Consider the following 26307-nt stretch of genomic DNA (forward strand, 5'->3'; position numbering starts at 1 on the left):
TTGTGATGCAATTTTACCTTCCTCTTTATATTCAGATTCTCTTAATAACTCAGCTTTTAACTTAAAATTGTCCCATCAGGCCTTGGTGTTCTTAGATTTTTCTATATAGAAATTTGCCATCTTAGTCTTCCTGCTTCAAAAGGAACCCCAAACTAACTTCCTCTGGTGGCTGCTGTACACATCTGATTCAGTGACTCAGCCTGTGCATTCTGAATTCTTCACTACAGACAAAATGGCTCATATTAAGCAGAACAGAAAGCATGGGAGAAAGCACCACTAGTTTTCAAATCAAATCCCTAACTTATTATTGTGAAATATTAATGGTCAGGGAACAGACTAATAAGGGTAACTACAATTGCATATTTGTAAGACAAACTTGTATTATGCTGAACATTTATCTACGTAAATAACATGGTTAAAGATGTTCACTGTAAGGTACCATCTTCCAATTTCATGAAGCATGCTAAAGAAACCAAGTAATGCACAAATAAAATAAAAATACAATGAATTAAACCAGAAAGGTTTTTACTTTTCTTTTGTCACTTTGCAAGTAATTTCAATCACCTTTTAGCAGTGTATTCACTGCTTGTTGAAAGCTGAAGAGTCAAAAAGGATACTACTTACTTGTGTGGTCCTGATACAGCTCTATATAATGTAAGCTACGTATTGCTTTGTTCTTAGCCTAGAAAAAAAGAAAGCTTTCCATGAATTTTTATGCCAAGCATTGGAAATTTACCACTCTTTAGTTGTCTTGGTAGGAAAAAAAAAAAAAGCAAGAAAGAAAACTTAAGAAAGAAGGCTTGACAGATCTAACCCACTTAACTTTATGGAAATGAAAACATTCAAGTTAATAACTGCCAATAGACTGAACATTTCAAAAGACCTCAAAGGGTACTTAACAACTTAACTGTGCATTTTAGCTTTGCTGTTTTGGTAAGTTTTGTTAACCGCTAGAACACAAATTAAATTAAGGCAGATGGATAAATAAATATTTGAAGTCGAAAGAAGCCTCCTTACGGTCATTATACACATGGAAGAGAAAGTCCTATGCTCCACACTATAAGCAGACTGTATGCACACATGGTTTTATGTGTTTGTGTAGATTAAAATATACAAATAATTTAACAACATATAACACATTATATTTTGGTATGAAATATCTGCTTTTCATCAACATACCTTCCGTAAAGCATTCATCCTGTCACCCGCTTTCCCCAGTGCAAAACCTGTAAGACAAAAAATATGTTATTACTGGGAAATGCATGAAGTAGAGTCCTGAGAAAGAAAGGGGGGAAATTTCACTAAATTTCACTACTTTATTGCAGATATTATAGGAGAGATGGACTGGAAGAAATCTAAGAAAGCATCCAAACTATTGTGGTGCTACAAGCAATCAAGGTCATCACCACAAGTCTGGAAGTTGACAGTATAAGAAGCAGAAGGCCCAGGGTAGCACTTGCTGTCAGTTAACACTTGATAGTTTCCCTGTGCACACAGCATATACTCAGGAACTCTCCATCACTTTTTAACTCCTGCAGAAGAAAACACAAGCAAACTGTGCTATGCTTTTATGCACACACACAGCTCATTAATAATGTACTACCAATGAAGTCACACAAAACATTAGAAAGCTCCAAGAGTGAGATCACTTGGTTAAGCTCAATCATTCTTCACTTAGGCTTAACGTATGCCTTCAAGGACATGATAATGTTTCATGAAAAAGCATTCCAAAGAACAGGTAGGCAGAGCATTTCAGAGCAACTGAGTTCTGATGGAGACACACCGTGCTCTGCGTATACAGTCCCATCTTCCCCCCTGAATTGTAGCTAAAATTCACCTTGAGGAGCCCATCTAGATTTGAATCTTTCAAATGGATAAAGTCCTGCAAAACTGCACTCAGCAGGAAATAAGGCTGTCTTAATAAAGCTCCTACGTACATCTCATCAGAGGAATCTATCAAGCTCACCATAAAAAGACAATTTACATCCAACAGTGGAAGCTCTGTACATATACTGAAAATAGAATTTTCTTTAGTACAGTCATATAACAATGCAAATGTAATTTCCTACACTCTGTCACCACCCCATATTCCTGTCTATTGTTTGGATTATTTACTTTATAGCTATTCATTTTTCTTTAAGCAGAGCCTTATTTTAATTCTGCACAGGCTTCTTATCTCCAAGTCTATTTGAGGTCTAACAGGAATTTTAATGTACATTGGTTTGTATTTACATAAAGAAGTCTATCTCCTTAGGGAGAAAAACTTAGCACGTTCAAGGATCCTTCTTAAATAAAACAGCCTGGGGGAAAAAGACAAAATTACATAAAAAAATCAGTGGAAGATGTATGCTATTTCCTAAACAACATAACTGGAAACTCACTATAGTACAGGGTAATTTTGCAGTTATTTTAAGGATCCCTCTATAATTAAGTGGTGGTACAATTAAATGCTAGCACTAGCACTGCTCTTATAAGCAGTCCTGACAATTTATCCCACACGTTTGGATTCTGATCCTTCTCATACCCTGGCTACTAAGACAAAGCACTTCTTGCATGATGAAGGATGCTCGATAACTTCTGTAACGGACAAAAAGAAACAGAAAACCTGTAAGAAACAGTGTAATTTCCAGGTATGCTGTCTCCTACCTCAGCTGTGAGCATCTGCTGGCCATCAGAGATATTTAAAAAGCAACAAGTTTAAATACCACTGCATTACAGAACATCTCTTTTTGCTTTACCAGTATGTAATATTGTTAAGTATTATTTATCCAGAAACACCCCATATACAAGGGCATTGCTGTGTGACTGCACTGAAGTACTAATATCTGCTTGTCAGCCTTGTCTGTTCTCATGTAACTGAGCACATGAAAGGTAAGTGTACATGGCATAGGCAATGTGACTCATAGAAGTGGCACATAAACAAGAACACAGGAGGTCAGCACTATTACTGGGCAGGTATATCACTGGCACAAAGGCTGCATGTATTAAAAACATCAAAGTAACAATTTAAAAGGCTCAAAAGACATCCCATAAGTGATTCTCTAAGAAATAAAGCACCAAGTCTACCCATGTCTTGATTGTCATATGTCCACTGTGAAAACACACTGGATCCCATCCATCCAACAGACGTATCAGCAGGACCCCAAAGGCACACCAATGTTTGGCAAATTTCAGTTTTGTTTTCTTTTCTCCCTTTTGTTTCATTTGTTGTTTTTGGTGTTGTTTTGGTTTACAGTGATATCTCCTTTACAAAATTTGTAACCATAACACAAACTACTTCCTCATCTGACTGATCTAAACCAATGGGGAATTCTTCCAGCAAATCCACTCTGCATACATTCCCTTAAGAAGCTGCAATAGAGTGGAATCCTTGTTCCCCTTATTCTGTAAAGCCCAACTCTGACAAGCAAAAAGGCTCTTCTGGCCAAGATTGTTATAACCGCTCCACTTGAAGTAGGAATTGCAATTACTTACTTTAGAACTTATTAACTTCTGAGGAGAGGAACGTGGCACAATGTGCCATTTCTCAGTCATCTGTCTTTGCTCTTATTGATCTTACTAATGTATGAAGCAGTACCATAATATTAGATGGGATCCTCTTGGTATGATTACTTCTAGTGAGAGCTTGGCAAAAGTTACTGTTCAGCATAATTGTGCTTAAATACTTCTGCTACAAGGAGAACAAACCTAAATGGAATCCCTCTGATCAGTATTCTTTCTCCATCCCATGCTGGGAAAGAAAAGAGCTCAGTTCATAGCTTGTATTATTAGATTTTTCACAATATCACATTTCTTTTGATTTGCCCCGTTTCCTTTATGCCACGGAGAACACTTCTATGGTTGGACTTTCAATTGCTTGCTGAAAAGATCTTTACAAAAAACTGTAATGGAGAAAAGCTATAAATGGGTCAAAATGAGATCACTGAAGTTACTACAGGAATAGACTCAAACAGCCACGAGTGCTCTTTTCCCTTAGAAATACAAACATGAAATCTGTAGGAAAGTGTGGTTTGCTGACTTTTTATTCTTAGGATTGTCTTCAATAAGAAGAGCTTCCCAAGAAGACTGAAGGAAATCCACTGTCTTCTGATTTAACAGGTTAATGACAAACTTCTGAATCAAGATAGTCCATACTACCTGAGAGTACTAGTAAGTCAGTCCTTACTTTGCAACTAAAAGCAACAATACTTACAAAGCAGTATCTTCTTGTCTAAGGAGGAAATAATAAATAAAGTAAATGGAAAAAAAACCTAATATATATATTTTTTCCGGCATACAATGTTTCTTCAAATCCTCACATCTTCAATAGCTCTGTTACAAGCGATGATTAATTTGGAATCTTTCCCATACAGCACACACACGTACCTGCAGCCCCTTTACCATTTCCAACAGCCACTAAAGCACGTATTGATTTTTTTCTGCCTTCCTTCGCCTTCATACAAAACACATTTTTCACCTGAAAGAAACACAAAGCATCCTATTACAGCACAACCCAACTGTACTTTATATCTTCTTTATTTTTAGAAAGATTCTGTTTGCTAGAGAGGAATTAGAAGTTTGCAGTGAAGTGTTCCAATATACATCACATACATAGCATCAACTGCAGCAGGATGCTGGCTTGAAGACATTTGACGGCAGCTGCTAAAAATCTGCACTCAGATACACAAGAAGTTATTCCACTCCTTCTGTTGTGTTTAGCTGTACAACAGTTAACACTACATTATATATTGCACTAACTATATTTTATATGCAGCACAAGCCAACTCCTCCTCACTCAGTGAGGCCCAGGCAAACCAAAAGGTTGGATATCCATGGTTTAACATCTTATCAGAGATCCTCTGTCCATTTAGCATCTGTTCTGAGGTATGTATGTGCCAAAAGTTTTTGTTTCTTCGTTCTTCATATGCCCATATGCATATGTTTGTGTGCGTACCTCTAAAACCAACAAAATCTTGTTTTCTACTTTCCTGAAGCCCCGATATGGCTTTTCCATGTTGTAATAAGTGCTAATTTAAATATTCATTGTTAGTGTAGAAATTAAACTGCACTTCCCACTTTTCTCCATATATAATTCAGTAACCTACTGTGGTTCTTTTCTCTTACTTGAAAAGAAATTGTTACAATATGATTTCAACAGTCTCACTGAAATTCACAATAAGACAGAATCCACCGACACTACAGGGTACAGATTAGAACTAAGTACTGTTGAAAAATTCCACTCATGCTTTTATTAAAATAAAGATGTTGCTAAATTCAACACGCAAGCTTTAAAGAGCGCTTCAAAGAATAATCAGCTTTACTAATTGCTTACTCCAAGCTCTTATTCCTTCTGCAACCTTATTGCTCACAAGAGCATGCTAAAACACAAGCACTCTACAATGAAAGTATCTGTGGAAATAGGTTATTTACACAAAATGCAAAAGAATAATGAAGAGATTGAAGCAGAGTGATGCTCTCTCCAGGAGCACTGAAAGAACACTATTTTTGGCAGAGGAAGACAGAAGTTTGTGCAGAGCATCTAAACACATACTTTACATAATGAAAGGTTGGCATGTGTACTGTCAAGAATAAATAATGTGATGTCTGTAGTAATCAACTCAAAATTATTCTTAACCCTATCCAGAAGGTGGCAGAAAAGACCCATGCAATGAGCTTCCTTGGTAGCCTCTTCTTAAAACTGCACTTGTCAGCTGTTTCTGAACAGCTTTGAAGGAAAATGTGTTCAGTCACCCATCGCAATCAGCGCTATTGCATCTCTCTTGAAATGCTGTAAAGGTTTTTTGAGATTGATAATGTGCCCAGGCAGCCATGGCTGCTGGAACAACTGTGTCCTTAGATTCTCTCTGCACACCCCCATGCCTCCTCACATCAAAGTGATCAGTGCTCTGCTGGAGTGTGTTCAGAAGTGCTTCCCTTCCATTTTTCAGTTAAAGCAATGCAACTGAAAGTGTATCATTAAGCAGCACTGGAATTAATTAATACACAATGTAACAGCTTGCCACTTTTAAAACAGCACGACCCTGAAATTGTGACTGAAACTAAGATGCAATTACCCTTATTTGCTAGACTGCAATTCAAGCTAGATTTAAAGTCAATTTTTCCAATTCCATAACACACATGCTCAACCTTAATCACAGTGTCTCAAACTGACTGACTCCATTTCCATTATTCAGCGCCAACAATGCAGATTAAGCTGGCTTTCAAGAGCAGAGATACTGTTCTTCCATCTGAAATGCAGAGCACCAAGGACTGAGTAGACGTGTACCACAGTGACAGAACTTCTCTCAGGTAGAGAGAAGTTCATCAAAAAACCCTCTGGATGTGGTTCTCAAGGTCACAATTTGGCGATGGGTTGTTAGAGTAGCTAGGTTCTGGTTGGACTGATGATGTTGGAAGTCTTTTCCAACCTGAGCAATTCTATGACAGTGGCAGTCAAAGTGCATCAGAAGGGAAACTAGACTGTCTTCTGCTATTCTCCTCAAGGAATAGTTAGTGAATTCATATTAAATACCAGCATGGTCTGATAAGGAGACAAAGATGAAGCTAGTAGCCCAATTGAGGCCAGGTTGCTATGCTCCCAGGTCCAACAAGTAGAACAGTGTTAGAGATGTTAGGAATGGCCACCACCTCCTGCAACTCTGGATCCAGCTTCTGAAGTGATGAGGCTGCTGCTTTCTTGTATACAGATTCAATCAGTAGCAAAGCAAAGCATAAGAAGGACACAGAACTACTAGAGAGCATCCAAAGGAGGGCTATGAAGATGGTGAAGGGTCTAGAGAGGAAGATGTATGAGGAGCAGCTGAGGTCCCTTGGTTTATTAAGTCTAGAGAAGAGGAGGCTGAGGGGAGGCCTCAGTTATAAGTTATGTGGTTTCATGCTACAATGATTGAAGCCACTTAAAGCCACATCACATCTGAGAAGGCTTTGCTTCCTTTTCACAGTCTGACTGCAGTTGCAGGTCACATGTCAAAAACCCAGAACATGAGAAAAATAAATAAATCACAGAATATCTTGTGTTGGAAGAGACCCACAAGGATCACCAGATCCTTCATACAGGGCCATCCAAAAATCAGACCTTACGACTCAGAGCTTCATCCAGATGTTTCCTGAACTCAGGCAAACAAAGTACCATGGTCACTGCCCTGGGCAGCCTGATACAGTGCTTCACTGCCCTCTTGGTGGTTAACTTTTTCCTGATATCCAACCTGAAGAAATTACAGCACACGTTTACATTTCCTCACTGAACTGCTGTTCTCTCCTATAACACCTTGCTTCACATGTTATCATTATAGAAACTGTCAGGTAACTTTCATTATCAGTCAAAAGACATCACTGATATCATCCTTGGAGCATAAAATTTGCCTGCAGTTCTAAAATCAAAATCTACATCTCTACAGTCCCAAAACACATTTGTGCCAACATCTCATTTTAAGTAAACTATTACTCAGAGTATCACTTGAACCATATAATTTTTCAGTCAAGGATGTCAGGCAATAGATCTCAGACACCGTAATTTCAAGCAGCATTCCTTTTCATAACAAGCCTTTTCCATTGTGCCCTTCACAAAAACAACAGCTAAAAAACTATTTCCAATGATTTTAAAAGGCTTTTGACTGTGCTCTAAGGAATGTTCTTTTGGTCACAAGTGTTAAAACTACCACAAATAATTCTGTGCTCCTAAAGCAAACACATACAAACCTGTTTTCTCGCTACTTCATAGAAAGTTGAAACTGAGGTTTATATTCTACTTATGGTTCCCTGTCACATCATATTCATAGTTGTTCAGTGGATGTAAAACACATTACTATAGAGTGATACAGTTAGAAACCTTCCCTGTGTTCATATTACCTACCGTTATCTCTCCACAGTTCCATCTACCTTTCATAACAATGTATTCAGAAACACTGAAGACATGGTTCTTTTGCTGTGGCCCAACAAACCATCGCTTCTGATTTTGACACACTTCTATCCCTGCTTTGCAAATGAGCAGCACAACCCACACCAGCTATGAACCGTTCAGACCATACTCAGACAAGTTCTTCTGTTATCTTCAGTCCTGCCTATCCAAAGTGCTGTGCAACAGCAGAGGCAAAATGCTGCATCCAAACAAGTTTCATGAATCAAGAAAAACCATGCCTGAATGCAGTTGGCATTTGGAGAAAGTAAGAAATAATCACCACTCTTTCTACACCAAGACTCAGTTATGAATTGCCAACACTATGATACAACTCTGCAAAGTATGCCCACAACCTTCAGCCAGTTCAACTAAAAGTTAAGTCATAATAGTGTGCTGGTGGAGACAATATGGATAAAGGAAAGACAAGATTCAGGTGAAAGCACAGGATTTGGCTTCATTTACTGCACACTGTATTGATTACAAGATAAAACTATCTTTTCTCAAAGCCTCCTGCAGAGCTCATCAATAACTTGATTCCTGGGAAAATACAGTTCAGATGCTTTTCAGAATATCCACCCAATAATCCGTTCAATGTAATTTACTTGCATTGATTTTATCTTAGGAAGAACCAGTTAAATAATTTTTAGTATGCAAGTATTAAAAACATGTTTTTGTCCTATCGCCTTCCAACCCTTTCTACAGACTCTGAAAGAAAGAAAAAAAAACACATACAAAAAAGAAAAAACAAAACTACCCAAACCAAATAATTAAAGAAGCAAACAAAAAACCATTAACAGATAAAAGAATGAAGTCCATATGAAGTCCTACCTATGACATAAGAAAGAATAAGACAACCATAAACAAAACCAAGAAATTATTTTGGATTTCAAGAACAAGGCCTTGGAGAATACCAGCATTCTGAGTACCCAGCTCAACGTCATACCACACTCTATCCACAAACACGGGGTTTTAAGTTAAAAGAGGGAAGATTTAGGTTAGATGTCAGGGGGAAGTTCTTCACTAAGAGAGTGGTTAGGCCCTGGAACAGGCTGCCCAGGGAGGTTGTGGATGCCCGTCCTTGGAGGTGTTCAAGGCCAGGTTGGACGGGCCCTGGGCAACCTGATCTAGTAAAGGTGTATGTTTGGTGGCCCTGCCAGGCAGGGGGGTCTGGAACTACATGATCCTTGAGGTCCCTTCCAACCCAGGTCATTCTGTGATTCTGTGTGTGCGTACACTTATCTGCAGAATGTAGCTCTAGCTTTAAAGACAGTACCAGTGTATTTATGTTGTGGCCTTTCACTATGCAAACAATGTATTGCCTGACCTGATTTATTTATTTTTTTTCCATCATGTTTATGCCTTTCTGTCATCAATATTTGAACACCAGTAAGTGTCCCCAGTTTAAAAAAGGCAGGACATAACCATCTGAATGAAAAATCACTCAGCAGAATTATTCTGCTACTTGAAAGGCTGCAAGGTACAATTTCAAGGTACAATCCCAGGTACAATTTCAAGTAAATTGATCTTTACTAGAAAGAAGTGGCAAAACGAAAAGATATGAACATGAAAAATAAGCCCTCTAAAGACAGACCTTTTGCAGCTGGCAGCTTAAGTGTCAGACGAGAAAAAACATACCCATCATCTACAAAATACATTCTTTATTTCTATACCTTCACCCTTACAAAGAGTGAAAGACTCAAAGGGGGCACTGAACTTATATGGTTTCCAGCCTTATTGACTGCTAGGCTTCATTTTCTAATTTTGCACACATTACAAGGTAAATGGTGTCATAATACAAGCTATCATATAGGGTTTATTTTTTATTTATGTGTTTTTTATTGCTACCATTGTGATTTTATACCAGAATAAAAGAATCAATTTGACAGTATCTGGGCAAGCAGCTCTGCCTGGCCCTGCTGAAGAAGGGGTGTGGGGACGCTCTTCATTTCATGGTGTGACAGCTGTGCATGGCCATCCAGAACATGGTTCATCTTGCACATTGCTGTTGCCACAGCCAAAATGTATCACCCATCAACTCACTGTGCTTACATCCACTGTTTGGTCTCCATAAATGTTCTGCAAGCATCAATGAATGTCAGTGGATGCTGTTTTCTTCCTAATGGAGGAAGTCAGTTCAACATCGTAACAGTACACCCCTAGTCCGCCCCTCAAGTGCCTCTTTATTATTCAGATATAACGAAGCAGTGAAAAAGATTTCTATAGCACAGGGAAGTGCTGCATAGCAATCACTTTTTTGTTATTTAATGTATTTAACTGTAAATAATAAGGCAGATACAGAACAGCCCAATTCAGTAAATACGTAATGTAGAATCCAAACTGGCTGATGACTGGGAGGTGTCACAGTGACAAAGGAACAGCCACTACTCTCCAATATGACCTTCCAATTAATTGCAAACACTGTGATCTGCAAGGTCCATGAAGGTTGTAACACTTGTCCTTAACAACCGCAGAAGAAGTATGATCTAAAAATCAATTCTTACTGCACATTAACTTAAGTATGGAAAATAAATGTCAGAATTGGTAAGCTACATGTGAGACAGCAAAACTCTTCAAATGGTTTTCAAGCCCTTGACAGCTGGGATGTTTGGGAAGTGGACAGACATGAGAGAGGAGAAATCCATTTTGTTGTTACATGGAGAATGAAGGATTACAGTTGACAGTTCCCTCCCTTTCTTTAAATTATGGGGAATGGAATTCAGTGGCTAGAGAGGAGATGCCCTGTTAGTAAGGTACCTGTAGCGTGTCCAAGGTGAAAAGGGAGGAAAGATTCATCACTGATGTGTTTTATTTCATCTACACTTGTACATACCAGTACCACTTCACTCACTCAAACCAAAGTTGATCTTCAATATCAACTTAGTTTTTAAAATAAATACAGATTGATATGAGACGGTACCTGGTAGTGGTACAGAGAAAGTGTGATTCCTTCCAAAACAGGGATCACAGGTCAGCTTTGGTGGCCGAACACAAGATGAAATGCTGAGAGTGAAACTAAACACAAGTTTGAATTCAGGGTGGTACAAACACCCCTCCTAGACAGCAGTATAACACAACACTGGCTAAAAATACAGGCAGAATTTCACACAACTGTCTAATAAGCCAAACTGTAATAATGGCAAGGGTAAAGTAATGAACAGATGACACTGCTTATTTAAAACCGTGTAGCAACTCATTGGACAGTCACTCATTTTCACAGTGACAGAAAGATCACAACATCTGCATTAAGCAGAGATTTGCTATGCATTTATCAGAGAACACAGACCCAGGTTAATGTCTCAGATCTAAGATCACGGCTAGAAATTAAAGCAGTCTTTTCAATGCAGCAGCCAGACATGGATACTTTTTCCAATAATACAGTAGTTAAATATTAATTGCAAATAAGATTTTGCTGATAACTCTGAAAGGGAGGCAAATCTTATAAGCAATTTCATCTGGAGTAAGTAAGCAACATGAGAATACTCTAAAGGTACAAGTTTATGCAATTACTTTCAACACAAAGCCACTGGATTGATTTATGCCCCTGAGTATTTGTATAGCAGGGTTTAATTTAATTTATCAAAAGCACAATCCAGAATCTCACAAGTTCTTAGGTATTCACCCTGCTCTGTGGTGCTGCTCTTGCCACCTTGCTTTGTGGTTTTCTAGTTGGGCTTCAGGAGACAAAAGCAGCTCTAAGATTTCAACCCATTCAAAGGGGGCTGCAAAGGAACACTGAATTTCTCCCAGCTCCTTCTCCTTTACCAGTAAGATCAGTGCTTATGAACAAGAAAGACTTGGCCAGACTTAGCAAATTGATGCCCCCAGCTGGATGTGGTCAATTTGCTACACCTTGCTGAGTTTTGCTTTCTAATAATTCATTACAGCACAATATCGAGTCCTTTCTAACAAGTCAAATATTTAAAAACCAACAAGAAAAGCTACAACAGAGTGAGATTTCAAGCTGTACACAGCACTGATAGAGCTGGAAATTAGCTGGCCACAGCTACCACAAATCTCACTAGACTTAGGACATGAGTATAAGAAAAAGGAATTCAAGGATAGAGGGCAAATACTGCTCTGACTTCCAGAGCTACTGCCTTTTCTGGATGCTCAGCATCATTTGGTTCCTGACTGAAATAGCAAGTGAGTCACAAGAAATGAGCTTAATTCTAAAGTCAGGTCTTGCCCCAACAAAGCCTCAACTAGTTCCATGGTTTCCATAGTAATGTGTTTGAAGTTAGAAAAACTAATAAAACAAAAGGCAGAAAAAATAGCTTGCAATAGCACGAACATGCATAGCTCTAATTGTTAATGGTCTGTTCTGGAATGCATTACATTCTCCAGGAATGGCTTTTCCATTGAGAAGCAACAACACATATTTGCACTACTAACACTTTACAATTCACTATTCAAAATCTATTACTAATAGTTGACCTTGTTTTCAAAACAAAATTCACCTTCACCATTTTTACAAAGCACTTTCTCTGACCATGTTCTGTTGCAATCATCACAAAGAATTTGGGCCTTCAATACAAGTTCTATTGGCAGTGTTGAACTTTTAGCCTGAAGCATTGCCATCAGTGAGCAAGCATCTTTGGTTACTGGGATTTAATAACCAGTTAAACACACCACGCCAGCCAAGGGATTACATACAGTCAGTTACGCATTAGCAGTGCTACTCTGTGTTTGAAAAAAGATGACCAGGACATGCAATAGGAAATTAAGTGTTTTAGAATCTACATTGCTTGTATTACAGTTGCATGGGGACAGGTAAAGCTTTACCTGAAAGCACTTAACATTTCATAGCCACTCATTCCACTCAGGTATTATTGCCTCAACAGAGAGGTCTCCATGAACAGAATGCCACATTATGTCATGCAGTTGAAAACAACACACTAGACTAATTTCTGTAGCACTGACATAGTGAAGACTTAAATAATAACAAGTTCAATATAAAATAATTAAAGTCCTTGAAAAGTTTTTGTAATGCTTACCTGAATTACTCTTGTTTCAAAATCCTCATAAGTTTCTGTTGGGGAAAAAGCAGTGCATTACATTTCCTTGTATTAATTACAAATCAGCACAACTCCCTGCAGTTCATATAATTTAATAAAGAATGCGATTTTTATGTAGCTGTAATTTATAAATTCATCTCAGCAGTAAGTAGAAAATAATTTGAATGCATATCTAAAAAATGAAGATTATTAGCTGCTTGCTTTCAAAAAGGCCTCAAATATAGGTTATTCCAGAAGTAATGCCTCCTACTTGTTTCTATAGAAACTACAACAGATACAAAGGGTGCAATAACATAATTGATAGAGCAAACTCTCAGCTACAAAACACAATTTTTCAACAAAGTCACCACCACCAGCTATGCATTTTGGATATATAATATCAAAATTTTGCATTTGGATATATAATATCCAAATTATATTTATTATTTATATAATAATTCATAATTATCAATATATAAATAAATAATACTAACATAATATTAATATATAAATAATTATTTATATAATAGTTTATATATAATAAATTATATTTATTATATCAATATATATTGATATATTTTTGCATTGGATATATAATAGCCAAAATACTATATACTATTCTTGTTATAATTACAGTACAGTTCCTGTTATAATTAAAGAGATGAAAACCTATACACACCCACTGCGCTCTGTTAGGTACCCCTGCTTCCAACTGGAACAAATACACTATATTTTCAAGCACTGCAGTTGCAGGAGTGTAATCAGTGTAGCACACAGGAAGAAAAGCAATACTTTTTTTAATGGTAAAGCAAGACATAAATTTAACAGCTTTGTCTGAACATCACAAAGAAAGTAATAACACAGCTGATGAAAACCTGAACTGACCTCAGAATCTCTTCAATATTTTAACCACAAGTTAAGCTACACAATCTTTCCAAATTAAACCTGAAATACTCTTTGGGAAATCACTGCAAGCCAGCACTTACATTGAAGCATTTTTATTAAATTATATCCGATATTCTTTCTAATTCTCTCCTAATGCAGAAATGCTATGAAAAACATCAGTCTACAGCATGAATAAATAAAGATACTGCTCTAAAACTGTGAAATAAACAGCTACAAAGAAAACAAACCACCACCGCACTTAATGTGCAACATGCAAAGTAAATGGTTAAAAATGCCACCAAATGGGTCTATTACTATTAGCCAGTACTGTTCAGAATACTCTCAAATATGTGATAGACAATCAACAAGGACTCAAACTCCATTTCTTTATACATATTCCTGTGAAATCAACGGGCAATGGAGTAAAATGCAACATCTCAGTATAAAAGGCAGAATAAAGAGGAGATCTCACCAACCTCCTGTATTTCCCACTAACTTTATGAACTAGAACTTTTGCTATTTAAAAGTCTAGTGTTAATGTCACCATTTAGAAGACTAGTGTTAATTAAAACATTAAACACTTGATGCATTTGGAATAGTCGCAGTGGAGCTTAAAACAACATAATGGTGGGGAGAAAAAAAATAAAAAATCAGACACTCAGATGTTGCTTTATTGTTTATATGGACTGTTATAAATATGATAATCTCAGTACACTTTATACAAAGCCTCCCAGAACATCAGGTAGGCAGAGCTGAATAGCAGCACTTTAACCATGCCTGGCTGGACACCAGGGAATCTGTACGATTCACAGGATTTGATGGTTTCAAGTCTGCTCCTTCTATCACCCTGACAGTGCTTTGAACACAGCCCATGTCCTCACTCTCTTATGAAGTCATCCCATTATTCTTCTGAATAAAGAGACGGTGATTGAACTCTGGGGATGTGCAAATCCCCGCAGTTTTTAATGAACTAAAAGGTAACTGGTGTATGCAAATCAGAAACTGCTTTTCTCAAGCATACTTATAATACAATCTGACAGTTTCATTTTCATATTTTTACTGCACTGTTCTTTTCCCTTTTTGGCATTACTCGAACAGATTACTACAGCCAGCTTTAACGCAAGTAACCAACACCAACTCATATGAGGAGCAGCTGAGACTGAGATTGTTCAGTCTGGGGAAGAGGATGCTGAGAGGAGACCTGACTACTCTCTACAGCTGCCTGAAAGGAGGTTGTGGCCAGGTAGGGTCATACTACGGTATTTCTCTAGACAGCAGATAAAGAACTTAGTAGCTACACTCAAACTGCAACATCTTAAACTGCATTTCACTACACTGTTAAAAAGTTGATTTCACAGGACAAATCCTTAAAGAAAGGAAGCAAAAAACACAGCTGCACTTCATACCCAAGACAACTGACACTTAACACACAAAAATATTTCTGCATTCCACAACTTCTATAACAGTCTGTAACATGACACAGTGCTCCATAATAAAGTATAACATCAGATAGTCCGTAACATATTCACCCAACAACAAATTTTGATTGAGAAAATACAACTTGTTCTGATCCAGCTGTATTAATTAACACATCAGCATGTTACAGACACAAAGGCATCCAAGACAGACAAACTGGTTTTTCAAACCACCGGAAGAGTCTGGATCACCCTCTTACCCAGCTCCTACTAAGACTAAGAAATATATTAATACAGTCCACTTACCTCCATTAGGACCTGGGTCGGGAGGATCCAAAAGAACACCTCCCCAGCACTTCCCACTCCATCCACCCTCTCTCTTAATTTTTATTTTTCTTTTCTTCTCCCATGCATCTCTCTGTTGAATAATCTCAGACTGAATTTTGTCTCGTTCTTCTTTCTTTCGCTGAGTAAGGGCCTGTACTCTCCCACTCTGTATCAGAGGAGCATTAAGACCCGGCCAGAGGAAACCGGAGCGTCCTTGAAAATAAGAAAAAAAAAGTTTTATGCCAAACTAGGATTGAAATTCTGCACATTGGAAAAGTGCAATAAAATAGAAAGCTTTCACAAATCTGAAGCACTTTTGGTGACATAATTTGTGTTTAAAAATCAAAGAACTGTGTTCAACAAATGCACAAGGATTTTTATTTTTTCAGAAAACAAAAATACTTCAAGCTGTTCAGACATCACAGAAACTAACAGCAACTTATCAGTTTGTTAAATCAAAAAATACTGCACACGAAAAGGCTAAGACATTCTTCAACCCTTTATTTACCAACGCACCTTCCCCAATCTCCTGGCCTCTGTTGAGATTCTTTCTCAGCTTTTTCTTCCTTCTCTTTCCTCTTCCTTTCTTTACTCCCACGCCAGTCTCTGCCAAAGCTCCTTTCCATAGCTCCTCAGCTGTCGCTGAAATAGGAAAGTTTTTGTAAGTAATGTACAAGTATCTCATATATTGGAAACTGAATTCAGTGGTTGAAGACTGCTCCCATTGAGACTCAGCCTCTAAATGTCTACATCTTAACACTGCTTCTTGATGATACAAGGAAAGCAGCAGAAGTAACTGAGCAATAAGATTGTATCTTAGCAAAGGAGATGAGTCAATGTCAATAGATCCAGCAAGATGAGGTCAGAACAAACCTAGTTTTGGCCTCAATCACAGTACAGAAACTGATAAAATTAGAACAAGAGGGAAATACCACGCTTGGTACCAAAGCGTAGTTCATCTAATCAATCCCCAGTAGTATCATCACTTGTTTGGAAAGCAGCCGTATTTAATGCAATATCACAAGACCGCAGACTCCAGAGCTGAGAGCTCCTTATAAGATGTCAGATATCAAAATGATTTCAGGACAGTGACAGGAGCAGAATATAGAGGGAATCCTTAGCAACCTTGTAAGGTCTTAACAATCAGAAACATTCATTTTCAGGCTTCAGCTTGGATTAAAATGTAACTTCTGTTAGCAGATGAATTCTAAAATGGTAGTTCAACCATTTCCTTTTTGCATTCAAAAGGAAAACAAAATTTGGAAAACAAAACTCTCCACACGTGAAATATGAGAAAGCATCTCAAAAGGGAATGCTTACATATTCTATTACAAGTGACAAGATAAATTAGAGAGCCTACACTCAGATGCCTAATGAAAACACATCATTTTTCTTTTCCTCGGAGGCAAGTCAAAGGCTTATCAGCTCCTCTGGGAACCCAACACATCACAAAACTCGACGTGCTCAAGTGCAGTGGACGTCCCCCTGACCTTGTCTTCTATAGTAAAGACAAGCTTATCCATCTCCAGAAAAGAAAATGTACCACTGTTGTATTACTTACAGGGGTGAAAAGCAGTTAAATTCACAGAAGAAAAAACATACAACACACAGAAATTCCACACTGCAAATCACTGAAAGTTGTAAGGATTTTTTGCCTTCCGATATTTGAAAGGAGCATATAAAAAAGAGGGGGAATGGCTGTTTAAGGGGGTGAACAGTGATAGGACAAGAGGAAATAGTTTTAAACTGAGACAGAGGAAATTTAGGTTAGGGATTAGGAGGACGTTTTTCATTCAGAGGGTGGTGGCACTGGAACAGGTTGCCCAAGAAGGTTGTGGATGCCCCATCCCTGCAGGCATTCAAGGCCAGGCTGGATGTGGCTCTGGGCAGCCTGGTCTAGTGGCTGGCAGCCCTGCACATAGCAGGGGGTTGAAAGTGGATGATCATTGTGGTCCTTTTCAACCCAGGCCATTCTACGATTCTATGATTTTCTGAGTTGTCCATCACCACCTGCTCATCCAATTCTTATTTTCTTCCCATAGTATGTGTCACTGCTGGAGATGGGAAGCTCAGACAGACATTTGGTCTACTGAGGCAAGGATTTCCTCATGTTGTAAAAGGTCATTTTTAACTCCTAGATTGCCTTACAGTAATGTCTACCGGATCAGTTTTCATATTTGTTATCTGTTGGTGTTTTTTTGAAAGACATTTCTGAAACAACAGTATGGACTCCTGATTTCTAAGCCTCTGATCTTAAGCTTTAACAAGATATAAAGCCTGAAAAAATTCAAGACTATGCTCAGTCACAAGCAATATAATTCATCTTCCATTGGTTTTCCTCTGTCCTCACATAAATATATGTTCCTATTGCTTCAATTTTACCTGTATAATTAGCCAAAAAACTTATTAAGAAACAAAGCAGCATGTGGGCAGCATAAAATACAAAAGACAAAGATGCTGGAACACTTCAAACTTTCAAGGACCGCTTAATAAACAACAGCCATAGCTCCAAAGCAGCTGACATAGAAGTGCTGGGCAAAAAACTCACATAGATAAGTTGTCATAAGAACAAAAACTACAACTCATTTCAGTGGCTGAACATGAAGCAAACATGAGGCAAATGATTTAGGTGTCACTTCAGATTGCACATGTTAACTTCTACTTCCAAGCACAATACTTACCGAGGCCGGAGACAGCCTTACAATTGCTGTAGAACTTGGCATTTCACATAAAAGAAGTGAAACATCTAAACCAAAGGAGAAGCCTGATTTCATAGCTTCACACGTATTCAACACATAAATGCATCGTGCATTGCCCTCATAAAAAGGAAGAAAAAAAAGCAGAGCAATGTGCATTTTGGGGATCTTGACATCCTCAATGTGGAAACAACGAAACTGCCCATATGCTGCTGCTGACAGTGACAAGTGGGAGCTCATTCATTGTTTATCCGAGTGGTCATACTTGGTTAAGTAAAAAAATTAAGAACTGAAAAATAATATTCTTTTCGCTTGGATTCTCAAGAAGGCGAGGCAGAGAAATGAACTACTTAATCCAAAGACAACTCACGTAGGACTGGGAAAATTTAATATCAAATTTAATTAACACGCAGGCTTTCAGGAACTGATGCTCCCAATAAAGAACACGAATGCAGAGATTTATACAGAGTATAATTGCTTGCGGTAAGGAGAGTCTCCAAAGACAACGCATGTTACTCTGAGTGTAATCTTATATTGTTGGTCTAAATATGATTCCCTCTTCATTGCTACAATCTATTCTATGAGCTCTGAACGACAGTCGTCTTCCTTACTCTGTATTCTAACCTATAAGGAAACATCACCTAGCAACAGAGAAATTAAGTTCTTTTCATTTGTTCCCAACAGTAACTAATGGAATTAACACTGAAAGGGAAAGCATAATTTTGGTACGACTGCAGGCTCAGATTAAAGATCTTTAGTTTATTCTTGGATACACAACAGATGTTGGAGAAATTTTGCTTGTTGTTATTGCCAAAAGGTTTGGATGATGGGGAACAATTGTTTTCAGTATTCATGACACATCTGTGTGCCTCTGCTGCCTTCAGAAATGGCAGCTTATATACTTCAACTCAATTCTACAACATAAAGGTCTTTACCTCACATTTTCCTCAGACAGATACATACTTTTCCCATAAAACATACAGCACTTTTTAATCCATGTTTCTCAAGAACTACAAGCTCAAGCACCTGCCGGAAAAAGTCAGCACTATTGGAATTTAAAGCCCTTAAGCTGCACTGGGGAGGTTTAGATTGGACATTAGGAAGAATTTCTTCATGGAGAAGGTGGTCAAGCATTGGAACAGGCTGCTAAGGGACATGATGGTGTTTCCATCCCTGGGGGGGTTTAAGAGAAATTCAGATGTGGCACAAAGGGGCATGGTTTGTTGACAGTTGTTCTTGGTGATCTTGAAGGTCATTTCCAACCCAGATATACATTCTCCAGTCTGCCTGCTTGCTCACAAGACCATTTAAACATAATGAGAGGTAGGAAAATAAAACTGCTCTGTCTTCCAGCACAAAAGCGGGACAGAAACAGGCACAAGCAAAACTATCTGTTATGTCAGGTCTGTTGAGACATGGCTTCTCAGAGGGAGATATTCATTTTCCACTCATCATCTGAAGGAAAAAACAGGTCCTTCTGTCTTTAACTAAGTGCAAGAAATCATTAAGTAAATACAAACATAATTGCTTTTCACAGTGAAGTGGGTGGAAGGGGGAGAGATGGACAGAACTTAAGCCTGAAATAACAAGAGCATTTTAAATTACTTAATCACAAACTCACTGAACTCCATCACCAGACAAAAAACAAATCCCAGCATATGCCCCTTTCAGAGTGCAGCAGCCAGCTAGCTATCTAGATAAGGACCACAGGCTGCCTAGGATAACTGCATTTCCTCCTATTTAAATGAGTTAAACTATCTTTAAAGATCAAGTTGAATGGTACAGGTGACCCTGCTAACAAGAGCATGTTAACACTTTTAAGAGTCTGATGAAAGAGAAGCAAACCTTCACTAATGAGACACAAAAGTGCCATCACTTTCTCAGTCACGAAGAACTGTCATTTGACATTTCGTTTGAAAATTATATTTCGCATTAAAAATGCAGATACGATCATTTCATGTTACCACTCTTCTGAAACAACTATATCACTAAGGGATATGAGTGCCATAATGTGATTTATACTGTTAATATCATACTTGATTTGAATTTTGAAGATGTTGAACTATTCAACTCCAGCTGTTAATTACCATGGAGAAAAGAAAATGGAAACAGCTCAGCAAGAAAAGCTGCTCTGAAACAAGCAGCCTTACATACACACACAAAGTGTGCAAGGAGACTGAACAGCATGAAAAGAAGTCAATGTTTCTCACAGTGCTTTTAAAAGGAAACATGCAGACAGCCTCACATTGCCAACTCATGGCAGAGCAAATTCATGCATCCAGCTAGGGTTTATGAACAGCCACTAGGGCAGCTCTTCAAAGTACTCTGCATTTGACAAGGAAGTGTTGTTTCCCTTTTACCAATCCATCATTTACACAACCACAGCAGTACACAAAACCACATCAAGAAGGATCTAGTAGCTAAGCTTCAACTGATGTCTGCTCCAGACTTACAATAAACAAGACCCACTGAGCCCCATTCTAGTCAGGTCTTCAGCTCAGTAAAGTCCCAGAGCTTCCCCCCCCACTCCTATGCCCTCAGATTTGAGTCAGCGCTTTGCAGCAATCCCACCTGGACTCAAAGGATGACTGAGGTTGGAAGGACCTCTGGAGCTCACCTTGTGCCACCTTCCTGCACCAGAGAGGCTACCCATATCCAGTTGTCCAGGTAGCTTCTGAACATCTCCAAGTGCAGAGATACCACAGGCTCCCTGGAAAACCTATGCCAGTTCTCAATCTCCATCACAGTAGTGTTTCTTTATGCTCACACAGAACCTCCTGCATTTCCACTGTCCACTGCTTCCGAAGACTTACAAAGCCCAACTCTGTGTCAGATACAGCCATTTCCTGACACCCATCTTTCCAGTTCCAGGAATAGGTGATCTCAAATGAGTTACAGGAAAACGTGCACAAAATAAAACAGGTTGGTGACTTATCCTAAGCCCAGTATAGACAGAGTTAGAATACAACAGGCCTTAAGACTTACATTTATGTTCATAAATTGAACAAATGAATAGCACAAAGTTTTGCTGCCATTTTAACTAAGTGGCTTATCTTTCCACTGCACACATCTAAGCAGAAAAAGAACAGTGAAAATTTGAGAGTAATCGTAATGCCAAGATTAGCATTGTACAGCCCATCTATCATTATCTTATTTGTATGGGAACTCAGCAGATTTGGCTCACGCTTGAAATCAATAGTATAAAATTTTACATTTCCTAACAAACTGCATGATGAATTATACAAAGAAAAAGCAATTACTACATTCTCCAGGTTCCTATGGGATCAAATAATTTATCCAGTCAAAAGATTGCTTTGAAAAATGCATAAAACTATTCTTAAGCACAAAGTACTGTTTTATCATGTTCAACCCACATTTGTAACCTGCCTTCCTAACAAAACAGCCTACAAAGTAAGGTAGTACTTTACTTCCAAATGATATCGGAATACAATTTTATCCAGTCCGGCTCTTAAAAGCAAAGAACCCTGCAGATTGACCTCTTGGATATAAGCAGTTCTTAAAACAACCATACTTTGAAACATTAAACTCTATTCCAGCTTCCGTCTCTGCTGAATACATACAAGGAGTACACTCAAGTTATTCCAATTTCTTCCATCTTATTAAAGTTTAGTTTTATGTAGCTTGCCCAAATAAAACTTCCTTAAAATTTTATTAAGTCAAACAATAACGATGCCATTACAATGAATGCTTTTAATTAAGTCACCCAAAAGGCAGATGGAAAAATTCCTCATAAAACAGACCTCATCTAGATGTTATGAACATAAACATAAATTAGGGCAACATCTACCCTACACGTAATCACAGGGAAATTACTTGTAGCATTATATTTTAAAGGCAAGATAAACAAAATTATTTGCCCAGAGAAGCTGTGGGTGCCCCATCCCTGGAGGGGCTCCAGGCCAGGTTGGATAGAGCCCTGGGCAGCAGAAAAGGGTGTGTGTGGGTGGGGGTTCATCCCTGCCCATGGCTGGGGGTTGGGACTTTAATGTCCCCTCCAACCCAAGCCATTCTATGACTCTATGAAAATAAAAAGAGTGCTTAGCTTCTTAAACAGATTTATCTTGCCATAGTGCCTAAGCTCTAAGCAGTTGACGTCCTTAGAAAACTTTCCCCATGAGCTTCCACACTGCAGCCCTTTTTAGGTCTTTTGAGCCCCTTCTATTATCACTAGTTTGGAAAAAAATCATCTGGTAGTCAAAACACACTGGATAAGAACAGACAAATAGCGTGATCACTTAAACTTCCTTTATATTTAAAATACAAAGAAAATACATTCACAACTCTACCACACTTACGTCACAAAGACTGAAAAACACCACTGGTTCTGAAAGCGTGATTTTGCATCGTTCTTGTAGTTTATAGGTTATAAAGAGTCAATGCAACTCTAAAACTTCAGTTATGTCATCCAGGAATAATATTCTTATTGTTCCTCCTTTTCTACTGTGGGAAAATGCCACAGACAAGGAACCACAAAATAGGTTTAGAGTCACCATTTCTCAGTTATATCAACCACACATTTAATTCCATTCAGGATTGGAGGATAATATGGTAGCTGGGCTGGTAATTAGCAAGACACTATCAACAGTTTCTGTTTAGCATGTTACTGTGTTTTAATTATTTCATTTTTGAGACAGAAAAGCTTAAATAGTACATCTTATCTGCAGCTCAAAAACCATTTGGAAAATAAACACAGTTTACGCTGTCAGTAAAGGACTAAGAAATAGAGTAAAGGTGTTTTCTCCTTCCATACAATTAAGTATTTTGGATGGATTAATTGTGATGCAAATCAAACCCTATTAAAATGAAGTTTGTGCACCCAATTCAATCAAGAAATGTAGTTGCAACTATAATCTTACGAGATATACAAGTAGAATAGATACAAAAAAATTACTAAAAACAGATTTTTGTGATCTTCCCAAAGCCAACTTCTCTTTATTTCTGTTCACTACAAACAGACAGAACTTTTAATCCAATTCAAGACTTACATGTATTGAAGAAACTGCTTCGCCTGCATTGCTGTACTGTCACATTCTGAGGGACAGAGATGGAACACCGCACCTGGAGAGACCATGCCAAGCTAGAATAGGAACAGCAACTCCCTTTCACTGGCACAGAAGCTAACCCTGGGGATAAAAACAGAAAAAAAGGGTTTAGATAAAGGACGTTTTAATTTGAAAACAGCATTTCCCTCAAGCACACACACCACACAAAAACAAACCAACCCCTAGAAACATTTACTCCTATGATTTTGTTTCTAAAGGGAATCAGATGTGAACCCTCTGCCTTGAAGCACTAAGCTGCAGATGGAGCTGGGCAGGGACCACTGTAATTGGAAGCGTCACAGAGATAAGGAAGCTAGAAGGCTTCTAGCAAATTGCTGATAGAGTGAGGCTGCACCCTCGGAAGGTATAAATTCTAGCTTGGTAACTTACACTTTGAAGACTAGAAGTACAAGAACACCAATTCTGAGCTGGAAATCCAGCTTCTATGTCCAGCAAATCCTAAGAGCCACACTGACATTATTCTAGATGATTGGACATAGAACTAGTTTGGTCCAAAGTGCAACAGGACAAGAGGAGGAAGCAGATGCTGGGAGAAAAGTAAAACATAACGCACCCAGAAGAAACCACCACAATTCCCAAAGCATGAAGTCCTGAGTGCTGGTATTTAAGGAAGCATACCCACATACCTCTGTGAACATGCTGCTACAAAGGGAATAAACACTCCTAAAGCAGAGCAAAGAAAACTATTGATGGAAGGTAAATAGTTTAAAACATCACTGAAGTTGGAAATGACCTCTAAGATCATCTAGTGATTCCACCTCAATCAAACTGCACTGTGGTACCCACATGCATGCAGTTAATGCATCACATCCTCCGTTTCCTACACAACACCCACAAACCTGTTGGTTTCAGCAGTGAGAACCGCTCCGTTTAGAAAACAATAACAAAACCCAACCACACACACATACTAACTATTAAAAAACCAGCCATTGAGATGCTTATGACAAGGCTGTAATTAGAACTGTGCAGAAATTGCCTGAGTGTGGGTACAGGTATACACATGGGAGGCTCTAGACTGAAATAATCACATCGTTCTGAATAAAAAAAGATTATGTTCAAGAAAACAGAGGTGTATTCTATCTAAATTCAATTGCAGTTTTGAAGATATCAAGTGCCATCAACTTAATCTCTAACGGGCAATGAACTTCTTGCCTGGAGTTTTTCTGTTCTGTATTTTGCTTGCTGCTTTTTATTCAAATGAAACTGTTACGCAGAGAAATTACACATTCATATAAATAATCTCCGTTGGGAAGATATTTTGGAGTTGTTACTATTTTCTCACATCATCTCACAAGAGCTCAAGAAAGTCCCACGTAGTAACGAAATCTCTGCACCAAGGGATTCTCAATGAAACCCCTCCGCCTACTTTGGAAAGAAGGGAGGTCTGCCCATAGTAAACAACCAACCAACCCAACACGTTCAGCTTCCAAGCGTTCTAACACCAGACTTGAATGTATTTTGAGGAAATAACTCTGGCCTTTCTTCACACCTCAGTGTGAAGATTTTTTCCTCAAAATCTCCAGCAATATTTGTTATTCAAAAGCTTTCCCTGTAGGATATTCTTGTGTAGGACTTCGGTGTATCAAGCTACTTACTTAAGTTGTATAAAAGGATCTGTCTGTAGCTTGTAAAAATTTATTAGCAGGATCTGTGACCGATAGCATGCATGGACTGTAGTAGCAGAAGTCCCTTTGGGAGGAAAGGGAAAACAGAAAGAGACAGGGAGATAGAAGGTGGGTCTCAAGGTAGTCTCTGACACAAGAGATGATTCCCCCTCACATAAGTATCCCACAGGATGTATATACTTTACATTAGGACTCTTTTAAGACTTCCCACTGTGTGCACGCATGGCGCTGGCTCCTAAACTCTATGGAAATATGATAATGCAGCCCCTGAGGAATCCTAAACCTACAGCCTACAAGAACACAAAGGGCAGAAGATGAGAATCTCCCGCTCCTGCCAAATGGAGAATCCACCTCACAATACTGGGATTCACTGCTCATAAGCCTTAAGAACAACAACAAGAGGGGCAAAAACTGCCCCCAGGGCTCTGCCACAGGCCAGAGCAGCACAAGTCCCCCCAGCACTGCACTCACACCGCTCCACACCCGCACCCCAAAACCCCAGCAGCGCTCGCTGCTTAACAGCACGGCATGGCAGCGTTAACACAAATCCTATAACCGAATTACACATCTCCGAACCGCCACCCAGTTAAAGCCTCCAGCTGCACAGCCAACTCTACGGGCTTTTTACGTCCCCGTGCCTGTTCCTCAGCCTCCCCCCGGCCGGCAGCTCGGCCTCCCAGAGGCACAGACACGTCAACCCCCGGCCGGCCACCCCCCACCCCGCACCTCGCCAGGCCGCTCGCACGACCCCATAGGCGCACGCCCGGCCGGCTGCTGCCACCACCGCCGCCATGTTGCCTTCTCGCCCCCGCTGCCGGCCACCGTACTTAGCTGTCCAACGCGCTGCCTGACGGGCAAGCGAGTGCGGTGAGAGAGCAGCTCTAGACTAAAGCGGAGTAGTGGAAAGTAGCGTCTATTTCTAGGCTGAAGACACGCTGAAATGCTCCTCCCCGCCCTGCACACGAGCTGCTACTATGTCAGCCTCCCGACAGGCATATTGTGGACAGCCCCAAGCTGGGAGCGCTCAGCAGGACCCCACCAAATACCCGACCTCGGCGTGGGGCTTTCTCCAGAGACACGTGGTCACGTGGACGAGTCGGCGGGTCGGGGCTTCGCGTCGCCATCTTGTTCGCCGACGGCTATGGGAGGAGGGTCGCCATCTTGTTCAACGACAGCTATGGGAGGAGGGTCTCTATCTTGTTTGCTAATGAGCTGCTGGTGGCTGCCTCGCGCCGTGGCCGTGTGCCTTGTTGGTGAAGCGTCAAGTGGATGGCTTGGCAGTAGAACAGATTTAAACCAGTAGCAGTCATTGATGTGCAAACTACTGCCACTGGGAGGAACAGTGACACAGGTTGATAATGGACTGTTAAAGGGTAAATAAAAA

General features: G+C 39.2%; 1 protein-coding gene across 2 annotated transcripts in view; it reads right to left on the reverse strand.

Annotated features, from left to right (window-relative positions):
• Positions 1 to 26063, reverse strand: part of MRPS5 (mitochondrial ribosomal protein S5) — a 31534-nt gene extending 5471 nt beyond the window's left edge. Inside the window, exons 1-8 of one of the 2 annotated variants that reach the window (XM_015857111.2) lie at positions 25975 to 26063; positions 23221 to 23358; positions 16035 to 16160; positions 15498 to 15731; positions 12892 to 12926; positions 4366 to 4456; positions 1180 to 1226; positions 625 to 682 (exon numbers count right to left, since the gene is read on the reverse strand). In XM_015857111.2, coding sequence (XP_015712597.1) covers positions 625 to 682; positions 1180 to 1226; positions 4366 to 4456; positions 12892 to 12926; positions 15498 to 15731; positions 16035 to 16160; positions 23221 to 23358; positions 25975 to 26047 — 802 coding nt within the window. In that variant the 5' untranslated portion in view covers positions 26048 to 26063. Of the gene's footprint in view, positions 1 to 624; positions 683 to 1179; positions 1227 to 4365; positions 4457 to 12891; positions 12927 to 15497; positions 15732 to 16034; positions 16161 to 23220; positions 23359 to 25649; positions 25756 to 25974 lie in introns of those variants that run through there. The other variant, XM_015857112.1, reaches the window with a different exon arrangement.
• Positions 26064 to 26307: the final 244 nt, after the last annotated feature.

The sequence above is a fragment of the Coturnix japonica genome, chromosome 3, assembly GCF_001577835.2.
Source record: "Coturnix japonica isolate 7356 chromosome 3, Coturnix japonica 2.1, whole genome shotgun sequence".
NCBI classification, from domain to species: Eukaryota; Metazoa; Chordata; class Aves; order Galliformes; family Phasianidae; genus Coturnix; species Coturnix japonica.